General features: G+C 40.5%; 1 protein-coding gene across 1 annotated transcript in view; it reads right to left on the bottom strand.

Annotated features, from left to right (window-relative positions):
• Window positions 1-7,852: 7,852 nt before the first annotated feature.
• MAML2 (mastermind like transcriptional coactivator 2) overlaps window positions 7,853-16,696 on the bottom strand; it is a 344,972-nt gene continuing 336,128 nt past the window's right edge. Inside the window, exons 4-5 of the mRNA XM_004754548.3 lie at window positions 15,391-15,505; window positions 7,853-11,668 (exon numbers count right to left, since the gene is read on the bottom strand). Of these exons, the coding sequence (XP_004754605.1) occupies window positions 10,653-11,668; window positions 15,391-15,505 (1,131 nt within the window). The 3' untranslated portion in view covers window positions 7,853-10,652. The remainder of the gene's footprint in view (window positions 11,669-15,390; window positions 15,506-16,696) is intronic.

The following is a 16,696-nucleotide window of genomic DNA, read 5'->3' as shown; positions in this document are numbered from 1 at the left end:
GCAGTACTAATTTTTAGAGGGGATCTTATGATAGAATCCTCCTCTTCAACATGCCTAGTCTGTATATCCTGTCCCCCACACCCTGTGAAGTTACCACAATACAGGTTCAAGTTCGCCAGAGTTCAGCAGAATTTGTCAGAGGCAAAGCTGGCGTTGATACTTGCTTATGTCCAGGGATTCCTGGTTTTACTTCATTTCTGGGCATGGTATGTTAATCACCTTGGCGACAACTCACTGACCTATTTTTTAAATGCCTCTGTATTTTTTTCTTTCTAAAGTAGATTTATTGTGATTTAAATCACAGGCCATAACATTTATTCCTTTAATATGTCCAATCAGTGATTTTTATTACTTTTAGAATTGTTCAGTCATCACCACTATCTAATATGGGGACACATCCTTCATCCCAAAAAAGACCCGTTACCTGTTAGCAGTCAACTTCCTCTCCTCCCACCTCCCTGCCTTAGACAATTGCTAATTTATTTTCTGTCTCTATGGATTTGCCTCTGGACATTTCCTAGAAATGCAGTCATAAAGCACATGGTCTTTTGTGACTGTCTCCTTTCACTGAATTAATGTTTTCTAGGTTCTTCAATGCTGTAGCATGTATCAGTACTTCATTCCCTTCACTGACAATTAATAATCCTTTAAAATAATATTTTGTTTATCCACTCATCAATTGATGGACACTGAAATGTTTCTGCTTTCAGTTATTATGAATAATGCTGCTATGAATATTCATGGATACATTTTCGAGTGCGTAGACGTTTTCACATAAATTCTGTTTAACTTTTTGAGGCACTTCCAGACTGTTTTTTTAAAATGGCTGTAGCATTTTACTCTCCCACCAGCAGTATATGAAGGTTCCAATTCTTCCACATGCTTGTCAACACTTGCTATTGTCTGTCTTTTTGATTCTAGACATTCTAGTATGTGTGAAGTGATTTTATTTCCCTAAGGACTACAAATATTGAGCACTTTTTCATGTGCTTTTGGCCATTTGTATAACTTCATTGGTGAAAAATTTATTTAGATTGTCCATTTTAAAATTGGTTTGTTTGTGTTTGAGAGAGAGAGAGGAAGAGAGAGAGAATCCCGAGCATAGCCTGATGTGGGCTTGATTTCACAAACCTGAGATCATGACCTAAGCCAAAATCAAGAGCAGGACATTTAATCAACTGAGCCACCCAGGTGCACCATAATTGTGTTGTCTTTTCATTATTACGTCGTGACAATTCTTTATACATTTTAGATACAAGTCCCTTATCAGATATATGATTTGCAAATATTTTGTCCCATTCTATGGGCTATTTTAATGGTGAATTTTAAGTGAAAACTTGACTGAGCCACAGAGTGCCCAGATTATACATTATTATGAATGTACTGAATGTGTATCTGGGGGCATTTCTGGATGAGATTAGCAATTGAATTAGTGGACTCAGGAAAGTAGATTGCTCTCCCCAATGTGAGTGGGCATCATTCAATCTCTTGAGAACCTGAATAAAACAAGAGAAGGAGGAAGGAGGATTTTTTTCTCTTTCTTTCTTTCTTTCTTTCTCTCTTTCTCTCTTTCTTTCTTTTCTCCTTCTCCTTCTCCTTCTCCTTCTTCTTCTTCTTCTTCTTCTTCTGCCTCACTTCTTGAGCTGGAACAGCTCATCTCATCTTCTCCCACCCTTGGATTCAGATTCACATCCTCATTCCCCTAGTTCTCTGGCCTTCGGGCTCAGACTGAGTTATACCACTAGCTTTCCCGGGGCTCCAGCTGGCAAATGACAGGTCATGGGCCTTCTCAGTTTCCATAACTGCATGAAGTAATTTCTCATAATAAATCTCTCTCTCTCTCTCTCTGGAGATAGACAGACAGACAGATAGATAGAGACACAGATATAAACATACAGATATACATACATAGATATATCTCCTATTTGTTCTGTGGGTCTTTTACTCTGGAGATCCCTAAAGCAGCTCTTTATTCATTTTATTGATAGTGACTTTTTTGAATCACCAAAGTTTTTTTTTATCTTGGTGAAGTTTAATTTATCTATCTTTTCTTGTTTCTTGTGGTTTTGGTGTCATATCTAAGAAATTATTGCTTAATCCAAGGTCATAAAGATTTACATTATTTTCCCTATGGACTTCACAGTTTTAGTTCTTAATTTAAGTCTATGAACCATCCTGAGTTTACTTTTGTGTATGATATGAGGTAGGGGTCTAATAGCATTTTTTGTATGTGGATATCCACTGGTCCTAGCATGATTTTTGAAGACTGTCTTCCCTCTTTGCACTGTCTTGGCATTTTGTTGAAAATCATTTGATTGTTAACATTAGGGTTTATTTTTCAAGTCTCAATTTGCTCTATGGGCCTTTATGTCTTTGCTCATGCCCATACCACATAGTTTTTATTTTTGTAGCTTTTTAGGAAGATTTGAAAATTCCTTTTTATTTTTAAATGTAGCATTTTTGTTATTTTAGTCAGGAGGACCTTTCAGTATGTTTCATCTACATACTGCCATAAATCTAAATCAATCACTATTTATTTATTCATTTATTTGTAGCAGAATCCCTTCAGTAAGAACTTCAAATTTCTTTCATTTCTCATAATCTATTTCAGGTATACAAAAAGATATTTAAAAATGCAGCAACCATGTAGTCTCCATCCCGCTTAGAAAATAACATAATTTAAGTCCCCATGTATACTTTTTCAGTCACATTTCTCTAAATTCCCTCCGCGATGGTCATCATCCTGAATTTATGCTTATCATTCCCAAGAATGTCTTATCCTCTTAGTTACCATCATTTCTGACTGCCTGTTCCCTTGCCATCCTCTGCCATAGAGGCTATAACACAAATTCCTTGATACCCAGCTTCTCTTGTCAATCTGAAAGTCCATAGACTCAGGCATGACTAATGAGCATGGGTAAGTCTTTGGGTTGTGTGACTTTTCCTAAATGAAAGTAAAGACTTGCTATAGGCAATCCTTTTTGCTTTTCATAATTTTTCCCTTCCATTTTTCCATTTTGGGACATAGGCACGATGCTGAGGTAACTCTCTTGTTACCACAAGGAGACAAGAATAAAGAAGAAAATTTCTGTTTCTTCATGGCAGAAATGAAGGTGGAAATGGCCTGTGTACCTGATAGCATGGGTGAACCAAGTTAGGTCTGCCCACCTCAGGCCCCGTGTTGCATGAAGGATTTGCAGCATTGCATTTCATCACCCGAGATGTCACGGACTATAAGACATAGCATCATTTTATGTATCATTATGAAAGAAAAAAGGTGCCGATAACTATACAATAATATAATGCTTTCTTTTCACTTTATTGTCAATGATAACCTAATTTCATAAACAAGAAAATTTGAAAAACGTGTTTCTAGGAATCAGTAAAATATTTTTTTAAAAACCCTTCTTTTGTGTGTGCTATGCTGAGTGCTGTGAAGTGTGCTGTAAACCTGGTGATTCACAGACCTATACCCCTGGGGCTGATAATACGTTATATGCTTATAAAAAAATAAAAAAAAATTATTACAAAAACAACTTTCTTTTTTTAAATGTTTGTTAGTTGAGTTCTCAAATACTTGCAACTGAACAGTTTCCTAATTGATGCCATTTTATAATAAGTAGACAGATTTAGATTGAAATTAATGTATCTCAAAGCAGGTAGGGAAGAAAATCGGGCTTTGCTAAGAAATCTGCTTCTTGCTCTAGGTCAGCAATCCAAAATGGCTGAGACCCAGAAATCCACAAGCATGTTGTGTCAGACCTGGGCCTGTTTATTGGCAGATTTATTCCTTGCCCTTTTCTTGCCTGAGATGTAAGGCTCCAGGCTATGTTCCCCCACCTTCTGGGTCAGCTATGACCAGCTGAGTTCAGCCAATGAGATGCATCACCTGGACAGTGGAAGAAGAGAGGAGGGACAAATGGTATTCCTTCTCCTCCCCCTCTGTCATTAGTGGCATCACCGCGACTGAAACTGCTCACCAGATCTGGCCCCTATACGACTTGTCAGCCGACCTTGCAGCGTCTGCTCAGGGATGCCTGGCCCCCTGACTTTTTGTTCTTCCGTCCTAGGAGTCTTAGTGGCTTTCTGCTTTTGCTCATCTCGGGATGATGGCCTCACCAACCTTATTTGGCTTCTCAGCTCATCCATCATCTGTGCAACCTATGCCTTGCATTAAAATCTCTCTGACACTTGGACCATTTAAAGTGGTTTTTTGTTTCCCTGACTAAAAACCAGGGATACTTTGTGAAAAGGTGAATTCTCAGTCCCAGGCTGAAAGTACTGCATGCCAAGTCAAACAGATGGGATTCATAGCAGGAGATAGGATTGGAACTTGAGAACTCAAGTCTGATTCCCTGGGCCCCTCCCCAGCACTGAATGTAATATACTCCCTGAGGACGGGGTGATTATTCCCATTGTAAAATGCAGCTGGCATGCATCCTGAGGAAAGAGGGGGGTTTTTAATACTTCTCCTCCCCAGGTCATTGACTTGAAAGCCAGGGAAAAAGTAGTCTTTACTCTTCTTGTTTAGTAGGAAGTGATCGACGCATGTTAGTATGTCTTCTAAATAGAGCGCATTATTACCTCTTTCACTCTCCACTTGGATACGTTGGGAAAAATAAACATCTTTTGGACTTGGACTGCTCGTTCATCTTGACCCAACAGAGAAGAGTTTACCTCACGTAGGTGCAACGGAATTGCCTCCTTATGGGGAGGAGGTGGATGCTTGGGTTAGTGACATTTTGAAACTGAAAATATTGGAAAAACAGTGTGTGTGGACGAACAGCTAGAAAGGGACAATAGATATTTGTGGTTCTATTTTAGATCTCTTTCTCTCTCGCTCACTCAACCTCTCTCATCCTCCCTCCTGTCCTTCCTTTCTTCTTTTCTTTCTTTTCCCTCTTTCTTTTTTTTTCTCTCACAATAGCAACCTGATTTTCCTTGGGGAAATCACCTCTTTCTCACTCTGAGTTCTATGGTTTGGTGGTATTTTTTTTTTTTTAAGATTTTATTTATTTGTTTGTTAGAGAGAGAGAGAGCAAGAGCGAGCACGGGCAGGCAGAGAGGCAGGCAGAGTCAGAGGGAGAAGCAGGCTCCCTGCGGAGCAAGGAGCCTGATGTGGGGGACTCCATCCCACATGACCTGAGCTGAAGGCAGCGGCTTAACCAACTGAGCCACCCAGGCATCCCTGGTTTGGTGGTATTAACACTAACTCTGCCTCCAGGGGAAAGCATTTGACTCAGTCCTGGCCAATTAGAACACTGATTCTTCTTGGCCAAATCAAAGCTTGCTGAGATGCAAAGCTACATTTCTTGAAAGGAAAGCATTCGTTATTGTTTATGTTGGACTTGGAGTTGTGAGGATGTAAGCCTGGAGCTTTTAGCAACCGTCTCGCCACCATTACAGCTGGGCCTGCCTGAGAATGGAATCAAGGCACAGGGAAGCAAAGGTGAGAAAGAGAAAAAGAGCCAATTCTTGATGACATGGTTTACCTGCGGGATTTGGCTGTGCCCAAACCCAGAACTACCTTGTAAACTTTTTAGTTGTGTCAACCAGTGAATTCTTTCCCTAAGCCTATCTGAGATATGTTTTTTTTTCCCCTCTTTCCCTTTTCCTTCTTCTTTCCCTCCCATATGCAGAAAGAGCCCTAAATATTTTTTAAAAATTATGCTCATGCATATCCTGGAGCTGAAGATGACTTAAATTTGGTTAAAAGAGAACGTAAAGGCTATTTCTGTAAATAAACAAAAGCCCTCTTCTTCTTCTTCTTTCTTTTTCTTTTTTTTTAGATTTTATTTTTAAGTAACCTCTACAGCCACCATGGGGCTTGAACTCACCACCCTAAGATCAAGAGTCACATGCTCCACCAACTGACCCAGCCAAGTGCCCCCCAATCCTCTTATTATTACTGCATGCAAGGCAGTGACTACAGCATTTGTTTTTAAAAATCTAAAGTCAATGTGTTTTGTTAACTCCCATGATACAATGTTTTAGTTATGTTAAAGCTGCCAATGAAGTTGGTCCTAGGCCACTACTTGTACTTTGTCTATTATAGCAATTTAGAACGTGTATTTAAAAGATGTTACACTATCATTTAAACTCACAAACGTTCATTCATACATACCCATGGCGGACACTATTCAAAGTACTGGTTTCCTCCTTCCTAGCAGGCCAAGTTTACTTTATGAAATTCTATGATCTCACAGGAAAATGACCTTTTTTTTTTTTTTTTTTTTTTTTTTTTTTTTTTTTTTTTTTTTTTTTTTAAGATTTTATTTATTTATTTGACAGAGAGAGATCACAAGCAGGCAGAGAGGCAGGCAGAGAGAGAGGAGGAAGCAGGCTCCCTGCTGAGCAGAGAACCCGACGCGGGACTCGATCCCAGCACCCTGAGATCATGACCTGAGCCGAAGGCAGCGGCTTAACCCACTGAGCCACCCAGGCGCCCCGGAAAATGACCTTTTAATATCACATTCCAGCTTTCAACCTTTAGGACTTGATTTGTATTTGGTTGGTGGGCTCATCATCGACACTGCCTGTTTGTGAACAGTCTAGTTCTAGCTTACTATGAGGAGCTCTTTCCTTCCTGTTTTAATTTGAAAGGAGATGGCTGCTTTGTGATGTAAAGTTGATTGAAAACCTGAAGATTTTCAAAAGGTTGAACAGTGATTTCTCTAGTTTAAAAATTATAATGCTATTTGAGTTTTTTGGTGTGTGGTTAATTTTCTATTTAGCTTTGGAAAAAAAAACAATCAGAACTTTATAGTTGAAAAGGAATATGGAGCTATTTCAGCCCCACGTTCTCATTTTTGGGTGAGAAAACAATAGTCACAGAGACAGCAAATGGAAATAGATAAAATGTTTAAGAATTTGAATTGCCTTTGTCAACAGCATGGGAAGAAGCAGAGCTCCTGGTTTATTTGTACTTGTTTTTACTCTCATCTCTTCTCTCAAGTCTACTTCCATGGGTACATACTGGGATTCATAGGCAATTTTAGAATTACATATTTCTTTCTCTTAATTTGTGTGTATTTTCTTTATTTTTATCAATGTTGATTTTCTTTCTTTACTATCAAACTTTCCAGAGTCACTGGACAGGGACCCTACAGAATGTCAATTTTATCATTGCTCCATGAATAACACAAGTAAAGAGGATAATGCCACACATCCTTCTGGCAGTGGGGGAGGGACAATGGAACTGCAGCAACATACTTCAACAGGGGAGCAAGAACCTTGGTAGGGGGCACCTGGGTGCCTCAGTGGGTTAAGTGGGTTAAGCCTCTGCCTTCAGCTCGGGTCATGATCTCAGGGTTCTGGGATCGAGCCCTGCCTCGGGCTCTCTGCTTAGCAGGGAGCCTGCTTCCTCCTCTCTCTCTGCCTGCTGTCTGCCTACTTGTGATCTCTATCTGTCAAGTAAAAAAAAAAAAAAAAAAAAGAACCTTGGTAGGAACGATTCCCATCACCTCCTCCCACCTTTTTCTTAACCTCTTTGACTCTCAAGAAGGAATGTGTAAATGCGTTCTCGTGAAGCTGTGTTTACCTGGCCTTGTGTTCACTCAGACTGGCCTGAACAGACTTGGCCAGTGCCCAAGCAAAGGTCCACCATGCCTGAGGCTTAGGGAGTGTGTCTTCGGTATTTAGTGATACTGTGCATACAGGATTTTAATACAAACCTTCTAAGTGGACTAACGAACATTGAAAGGAGACTAGGCAACATTTCACTAATAGGAGAAGCTTCCCAGAGAATAAATCTGCCCATCACTATTAATAGTTCTCCAAACTTTCTGTGATAATAGCAACAATATTGTTGGTGACTGAAAGTATGATTTCATACAAGAGAACCACTTCCGAATGTTTTAAAACTACTTTTTAACACATGAAATTACACACAATACAAAATCCTTGTTTTACAGGTTGAAATCTTTACAGTCATGGGTGCAGTTACAGTAATGCAAGTAGTAGTAGTGCATTCACTTAGAGCAGGGTTATTTATCTTCATTGGGCTTAACACAAAGCCAAGAATGAATTATTTGCCTAAACTGCTTTCTAGTCTTTGAATAAAAAAAGAAAGAGAAATGACTTCTATCTCCTGTAATAATATGTCAGAATGATAAACAATGCCAACAATTAAGTAGTCTGGTATCTCTATAAATGGGAGATTGGATTCCAATAGCTTTTACATTGTAAATCTTAAAGTTTTAGCCACATTCTGTCTATCAAATTGTCATCATCTCAGCTTTCAGGAAAATTACATCATCTTTGGTCATAGGCTGCCAAAAAACAGAAACTATAGACTACGCCATTTTTTCCCCAAAGAATCCTGTATTTTAATGAATAGCTGAATAAATAGACATTAATTATGAAATTCACATTAAAATAGAAGAAAATCCAAACATTCTGATTGCTTAATCTCTTAAATTTGATAGCTACTACAAAACATACTATTTATGTTAGAGTAGAGAAAAGCTGAATCACAGGAGTGTAACTGGGAAGTGCTGGCCATTATGTACAGTAATATGGAGGAGTCATAAAATAAAAGTGTTTATATGTACATATTTTTTTCCTTTTTTTGCATGGAGAAACACTGTTTTATAAAATGGGAAAACACACAGTAGACCACATGCAACAAGGACCAATACAATGTCCACAGCAGTAGGATCAAATAAGACAAAAGAACTAAAGGTTTAAAAATAATTAGGGAGAGGAAAAAAAAAAAAGAAAAAATTGAAACCTGGAATGCTTAGTTCTTGAGGTTTCAGAATATAAATTTGTCACACAAGCCTCTTGATAGTTTTCAAAAGTTCCCACTTGACCTCTTACGGTTTAAGTGTAGAGCTAAAAATAAACCATCATATTATACAAAACTTCGTATATTAGCATACAAAAGGTAACAATTTACTTTTTGTATAAAATATAACCTTTTGATAGTATATTTATTTCACATATGTATAAATATAACCCAAAGAATATGTTTTAAGTATTTCTACCAAAATATTCTTTACAAAAGTTTACAAAAGAAGTCATTTATTCATATTTACAACCTAGCACAGAAAAGATTCTGGGCCAGTGACGTTGGTATTGTGTAAAAGAAGAAGAGTGCTTCTAGACAGTTTAAGGGTTGATAGAGGGCTTTGTGTAACTTTCAAAATATGATCTTTTTAGAACAGATACTGAAAGACTTAGTTATTAAATGAGTCCAGTTAAATTACACCTGATAATTGACTATGCGGGCGTATAACTAAAAAGGCTGAAGATAACTTATGTTCTTCCGTAATGAGGAAAATGATAGTGACATTTTGCATCCATTCCAAATCAGCACACGTCCTCTCTGTTTTATAGCTGATCTGTGTGTGGGTTCTGAGGTGACAAGACTCAACAATAACTCTTTGTTTGATACAGTGCTCGGCCCTGAGGGAGAAAACCTGGATACGCAGGTCCATCTAGCATGTGGTGACGATACATCACATCAGGGAGCCAAGAATGGATACATTGCTACTGGAATGGATCACATTCTCTTTAGCTGTTCACCCAAATATGCCCAAATCAGGACAGATTGTTTTCTCTCTCAATTATGCTTTCCTTCAAACCCTGTCAAATAGATCTGTACCCAACCATACCCACCATTTCTTGTCCTGATCTTCTGTTTCTTATCTCCAATCAAAACAAGATACCTTCTTCTCTCTGTTTTCTTACAAATCAGTCTCTGGTCATCAAAATAAGCAGGGAAGACAAGGCTTAATTTCACTCAACATGGGAACTAACCAGCAGGTATCATCAAAATAAGTAACACCCCAGGTTATCTGTGGCTAGATAAATCTCCTTTGTAGCTATGTTCAGTGGGATGCTTTCTTTTTGAAATAGTGAAATCTGATGCAGACAGGTATGCACCAATATTTCAGTATGATTAGGACAAGTTGTGATTGTATCTAAGACTTGGAAATGGACCTGGGAATGGGTTGTGGAAACCCAAATAAAGTTGGAGAGCTCTGCAATCTTGTCTCATCACCGGACTCGGCATGTTGCTGAAGTATGGCGTATGTGGGAAAACTGACCAAGTGAGAGGTGAATCTGGGGAAGAAACTCTATGATCCACTGGATGTTCTCTAGTTTCTCGGGCTCTCCTCTACTTGCAGCACTGTTTGGTTACTCCAAACAAACCTATAACATCCCAATCTACCCTGAACATTTTAGGAAAGCTAAAGGAAAAAACAAGAGTGGGAAGATTAAACCACACTGACTACCTATTAGAGCAAACGAAGGAATTTGTTGCTTGTTGCTGGGAACTGGTACCTCCATATGACGTGGGGTTTAACAAGCCACAAGCTCTATTACTTTTCTTTCAGGGAGGAAAGGAGCTCGGGAAACCTATTTTACACAACTGATTACACGTCAACATCACAGTTCTGTTTGGGCAAACTGGATACTGTGTCCTGGAGTTTAGATAGGGAAGAGTGATCCCAAGATTTTACTTTCAGGTTGGAGACTTAAAACAACCATTTGAACCAAGCACTGTAGTTACTTTCTGCTTCCATGTGTATGCCAAGGTATCTTCATGTAGTCCAACTAAAAGTTAAGAGTTTGGCCTTTACAGCGTCCTTGTAAAATACTGCCTTTTAGTGTGTGGAGTTTATTAATTCTCTCCCTCTTCTCCTTTAGGAGTTGTTTCCCAAGATCTCATCAAGATTGATGTCTTTCATCCAGTCGTCATTACCAGGCTCTGTCTTCAATAAGGAATCAATGAAATCAGCATCGCTGTTCAGGGCAGGGCCCATGTTATCCGTCTGTTGGTTGAGAAAGTCAAAAGCTAAGTCACCACTGTGGTCGGTTCCTTGAAAAGCCCTGGAACTTTGGTTGGGTGAAGGGAAACTGCCTGGTGTCAGGGATGGCGACTGGCTTATGCCCGTCCTCGACTGACTCAACCCTGTTGCTGACTGGTTCAAATTAGGCAATATTTGTGTGCTGAGCTGATTGGGTCTGAGGTTCAGACTTCTCAGTGGACCCATGGTTTGTCCGTTTAATGGTTGGCTCATTTGGTTCATGGGTCTCATCTGCACCGCTGGTGTTAACTGGTTAGGAGGAGCCACTGGCCTCTGGGAAAACTGCTGGCTGCCTACTGCCTGTGGCAGGGACTGGTTTGGAGTGTAGGCTGCAGGCGTCCCTGTGGGGAAGCGGACTGCCGTGGACTTCAGGGCTTCCTGCTGTTTGGTTGTTGCTTCTTGAGAGGCCCAGTTTGGTGTTGTTGAGCTGGACGTGATCATTACGTTTGACGTTCTCTGTGCTGGCATGCTGGCCATGGTATGGGTTAAATTTGGTCTTAGTTGTTGGGAATTGCTAACAGGCCCAGCTCCAAATGTGGCCACGTTATTATTATTACTTGCCCCTAAGGTAGGTTGCCGTGGCATTAGAGGGTTGTTTTGATTTGCTATCACTTGATTTGGGTTCCTCTGCTGGGTCAGCTGAGTCACTCCTGAAGGGACGCTGTACGTGCCAGGCTGACTGCAAGGCAGAGTTCCATACATCCCCATGTTCTGAACTCCTGTGGGTAACGATGGCATTCTTGTCCCATGGGAAGTAGACATGAGGCTGGAGTTCGAAGTCAAAATGGTATGTGTGGAAACTGGGTTTGCCAAAGCCTGGTTAGCGTTTAAACTCACGGTAGATGAGCCACCTGAGAAAGAGAAGATAATTATATTAGTTCATAACCACATATTTTACAGCAATTTGCAATAACTTATCCACTCTGAAACTGTTTTCAGGTAGAAAACAAATAGAAATAACCATCATGCCACTTTTTATAAAAGGAGTAAGACAGCTTTGAGAGGGAAGTATCCCCTAAGTCATCCCTTGGTCAAGATTTTATATAATATAGAGAAAAAGGCATAAAATGGCTCTAGCTTTTAGGTTTTACTTTACTCCTCTTCTGGAGTCACCGAGGGGAGGTGATAGTCAACCTTTCTTTCATTTTGAATTAGCTTTATCTGTTCCAAGACCAAAGACTAGAACTTTGATTAACCAGCTGCTGTGCAGTCCAGGCTACTGGTTACCCCAGAGTCCAAATAAGAAAGTGTGGAAGAATCCTATACATGGCTGCTAGATTCTGCACCTCTGCCTTGAACACCATGTCCAGTTATTCATCCGCATCATCCCCATTCAAGAAGCTTCCTTGGGTGGCCCCCAAGTGTCCAAAGGGAAAATTCCCATCTCTTTAAACGTCTGGAATTCAAGGTGTGCATGTTCGAGTGATGATTTCCACGTGGAACACCCTCTGTCCCAGGAGGTAGAGTTATTATTGCTTTGTTATCCACATACCACAAACCACCTTTGCTCATACCAGTTCCCTTTCATATGATGCCCTTCTTTATTCTCTGAACCCCACTTTTCCTTCAAAGCTCAGGCCAAAGTCTAAGCTCCTTCACTGAGCTTTGCCTGATACTCCAGCCTGCTCTTTCCAGTGGGATTTGCTCTTGGAAGCTTTTGTTCCGCACTTAGCTTTTGTATTGGGAAATCCATGGAATCTCAAAGTGGAACCATCAATTGTAGGCTGCCCTTTAGGGAGGCACCACATATTGGACAGTGATGAGTCAACATGTTAAAACCCTCCTGACTTGGGGCAATCAAAGTCATCATGGAGAGACATCTTGAGAAGCAAAAATGACATGTGAGAAAGATAAAAGTAAGGGCTTGGTAGATGATAAGTTCCATGGGGGAAAGCATTTTTGCCCGTTCGGTTCACTGTCCTATTCTCTAAGTCTAGTGGAGTGCAAAGTAGGTGTTTGCTTGATATTGAATGAATGAATGAGTAAATGAGAGATTGAATTAAATATGTAACTTGGAGAAAGATAATCTTTTAAAATACTCTCCCTGCACAGATGCAGGGAGGCCCACAGAATCAGAAATACTAAGAAACGAGAATGGGACACACATGGAAATATCAGAACAGCACTATAGAAGAAGAACATGGCTGTAGTTGTAGCTCTAGGGAAGCCTGGAACTGTTTGGGGATAACTAACATGGCATACAGCCTGACAGGCTGAAGTCCTTGTTGTTTGTTTTAATATGTCTCCCACTAGACTACGGACCCCTCAAAGGCAGGAACAGTCTCTTGTATCTCCCTGTATATCCAAACTGAGCACACAGCTCTGCCCTGGGAAGGCAGGAAGAACTTGATAAAGAGGGATCAGAGTCGGGTATGAGATGCTGGGATAGTAAAAAGCTGACAGACAGCTGATAAGGGTAAGCAACAGCATCTTGGTATCTAAGGGTTTCATGAGAAGGGAAAGGACACTATGAAAGTGCTATGAGAAAAAAAATTAGAGTTTTTTTTTTTAAGATTTTTAAAAAATTTATTCATGAGAGACAGAGCAAGAGAGAGAGGCAGAGGGAGAAGCAGACTTCCAACGGAGCAGGAAGCCCAACATGGGACCCAATCCCAGGACCCTGGGATCATGACCTGAGCTGAAGGCAGACACTGAAGCAACTTAACCACCCAGGCGCCCCAGATATAAAGGTTTTAAAAATCATTCCCCGTAGGTGCCCTCTATTTTGACAAAATGCCCTGAGAAGGTTTAAGAGAAGAGCAATAGTTTCAAACAACCACAATAGACAGAATTTCCATGAAGGTCACAAAATAGTAATCACAGTTAGTATTTAGAAGTTCCTAATATGTGGTCAAAATTGTTCCATGTGCTTTTCATACATCATTTCTAATGTTAACATCTGGGCAAGGTGATTATTATTGCACTAAGATTAAAGCAGAAAATGACAAAGAGAGTTTGTGTTGTGCTTGTCGCTTATTTCATTCTCAGAAGACATGGGAAGTACAGTGCTCTGGGTACTGGTTCTTAATCCATTTGGGAATTGGCAACTGGATGCCAAGGATCCACCCTTAGGAAAAGTCCATGTGTACTGTGAAACGCACTCGCAGATGCCTACCAAGCATCCAGTCGCCCTGTCTCCCTTAGAAACGGACCCTTGATTTTGCAGCAATATGCCCAGCTGAAAAACCATATTTCCCAAGCTTCCTTGGTGATGGAAGGATCCAGATGAATACATTCTGGCTAGAAGTAGAAGTTATTAGGTAAGAGTCCAAAAAACCTACTTTATTTTTGTTTAAGATTTTATTTATTTATTTGAGAGAGAGAGCGCAAGAGAGCACAAGCGGGGGGAGCAGCAGAGAAAGAGGGAGGCTGCTGAGCTGAGCAGGAAAGCCGATGTGGGGCTTGATCCCAGGACCCCGAGATCACAACCTGAGCCAAAGGCAGACGCTTAACCGACTGAGTCACTCAGGTACCCCTCAAGAAGCTTCTTTTAAAAAGAGAATCTGACTCCTTTGGGAGGGCGTTCTACCTCTTCCCTTCTTTCATCCTTCTACCTGGAATACGACATGAAGAATGGTGGTGTGTTGGTCTCAAGGCAACCCTTAGGGAGGAAACTCCATGTGAAAGAAGGTGGAGCAGAAAAACAAAAGATGCCTGGACCCCTGACAACACAGTACAGCCACCTGTTCAGCCTGAGGCTGCTATCCTTGAGATTCTTTTATATGAATGGGAAAAGAAAAGCCCAAACACCCACGTTGAATTTTGTATTATATTTCCAAAACTCCGAGCTTCCCTTGAACCCACTGATAGGCCATGGTGTAAGAAGCCATGTTCCAAAGGAACTTCCATCTTGTCTTTCAGCCATGCTGAGGACAAGGGGAGATAAGTGGATCAGGCTTCATGCAAGTTCCAAGAGAGAGGAATGACCGCTTACCTTACATGATCAGGGTCAGGATACCTTGCTGGGAGGAGAATGGTCAAACTGAGGAGTTCGAAAATATTTAAGTTCTCTTGAACTCTCCGAGGTAATTTGAAGGGCAGTGAAATATGTAAATAGAGGACAAGAATCAGCAGGAAATGAAGAAAGGACTGAAAACCACTCAAGTTGATCCGAAAATTAAATGGGAGGTTAAATGGGAACTAGTGCAGGATTCTAAGAAAGATGTTATTTCCAAATGAGGCAGGAGAGGAGGAGAGGTTAAAAGCTGAATCGTTTTTTTCTTCTGCAGTTACGATTTTTACTGATTTTTTAAAAAGATTTTATCTATTTATTAGAGAGAGAGAGAGCATGGGCAGGGGCAAGGAGCAGAGGGAGAGGGAGAAGCAGAGGGAGAAGGAGTAGCAGAAGGGAGAAGCAGAGGGAGAGGGAGTAGCAGAGGGAGAGGGAGAGGGAGAACCAGACGGAGAGGGAGAAGCAGAAAGAGAGAAGAAGAAACAGACTCCCCACCGAGCAGGAAGTTCAATGTGGGGCTTGATCCAGGACTCTAGGATCATGACCTGAGCCAAAGGCAGATGCTTAACTGACTGAGCCACCCAGGACTCCCTATTTTTACTGATTTTTAAGAATACTTACCAGAATACGGAGCAGTGTTTGGCTGCATATTGCCCGTGTTTCTTCTTTGGTCTTTGTAATCTGGGGGTGGCCTGGTCAAATGTCTGTTTATCTGATCCTGTGGAGCAATCTTCTCCTTGAAAACACAGATAAAAATATATTAAGTTGCATGTTTCCTTTCCCACTTGTAAACATTTATAGACTGTCATTCAAAAAAGTAAGCCTGCAAGAACAACTTTGCAGCCGTCGCTGTGAATCATATACCTTATTTACTAGTGTTACTTCAGAGATGGGTCTTTTCAATTTCAATAAATTTCCTGTGAGGAAGTATAATTCCAACTTTCCTTAACACTCAGTGTGTGTTTTGGGTCTAGCAACTAACCTCATTTCCTTTATTTTGCAATTAGATTTCAGGGAGAGCTAAATTCCTAAGATTTTTGAGATGGTGTTTCTAGTTTTATTTTGTAGCACACCTGAGATGCTTTGGTACCTATTATTTAATTCTGGTCCCATGGAGTGTGGCAGGCATAGAAGTAGGGTTAACAGAGAAAATACAGAACACTTGGAAATTATGTATTTTTATTCGTTAAATCTGGCAACCTTAGAGAGGAGGAGATGCCAGGGGATAATCTATCAGGATTGGTGGGGGCACTGTACACATATTACTCAATTTTCCCCCTCTAAAATCACTCTTGAAATAGGAGAAATTATTTCCACTTAATAGATGAAGAAATGGAAGCTTCCTTAGGCCAAGTAACTTGCCAAAGATCCAAGTGGTAGAACAGAAATCGAATCCTGACTCAAAGATTCTGGTCCTTTCCCTGCCACACAATACAGTATTTGCTTCCCTGTTTCTCTGTGCCCCATTCTCAAAGCACAGACGTCTCCTAGGCCCCCTTCTTTTCTTCGTTCTGGAATCAGCCACCTTTAGATCTCTAGAATAGGTGAATTTGGGAGCTAAGAGAGGAAATAGGTATGTTCTTTTTATATTTTCAATGCCTTTAGTCAAAGACCACCAGGAACACACCTGCTGGGTTTACTACTTATTGCAGCAAGGGAGAACGCACATCATGGGGGTACCCTGGGGTGCCTCAGCACTAGAGCGTTAGAGAGAACCTATCCTAGGATTTGAGTGTTGATTGGATGATTTAGGGAGGGTCTAAGAAGGCAATGATTTATTCTAGGTTGTAAGCTGTCAAAGTGAGGTTGGTTCTATCATTGAGTAAAGAAGCAGCCATTGCTCACTTAGCAAAGGGGGGGGGGGTTGGTATTTTGTGGGTTATAGAGTGATCTTGTGTCTGTATTTAGATAAAATTATGAAGTGGCC

The sequence above is a fragment of the Mustela putorius genome, unplaced genomic scaffold, assembly GCF_011764305.1.
Source record: "Mustela putorius furo isolate JIRA1106 unplaced genomic scaffold, ASM1176430v1.1 tig00001069_pilon_pilon_pilon, whole genome shotgun sequence".
Taxonomy (NCBI): domain Eukaryota; kingdom Metazoa; phylum Chordata; class Mammalia; order Carnivora; family Mustelidae; genus Mustela; species Mustela putorius.
This window is presented reverse-complemented; position numbering and strand designations above follow the sequence as displayed.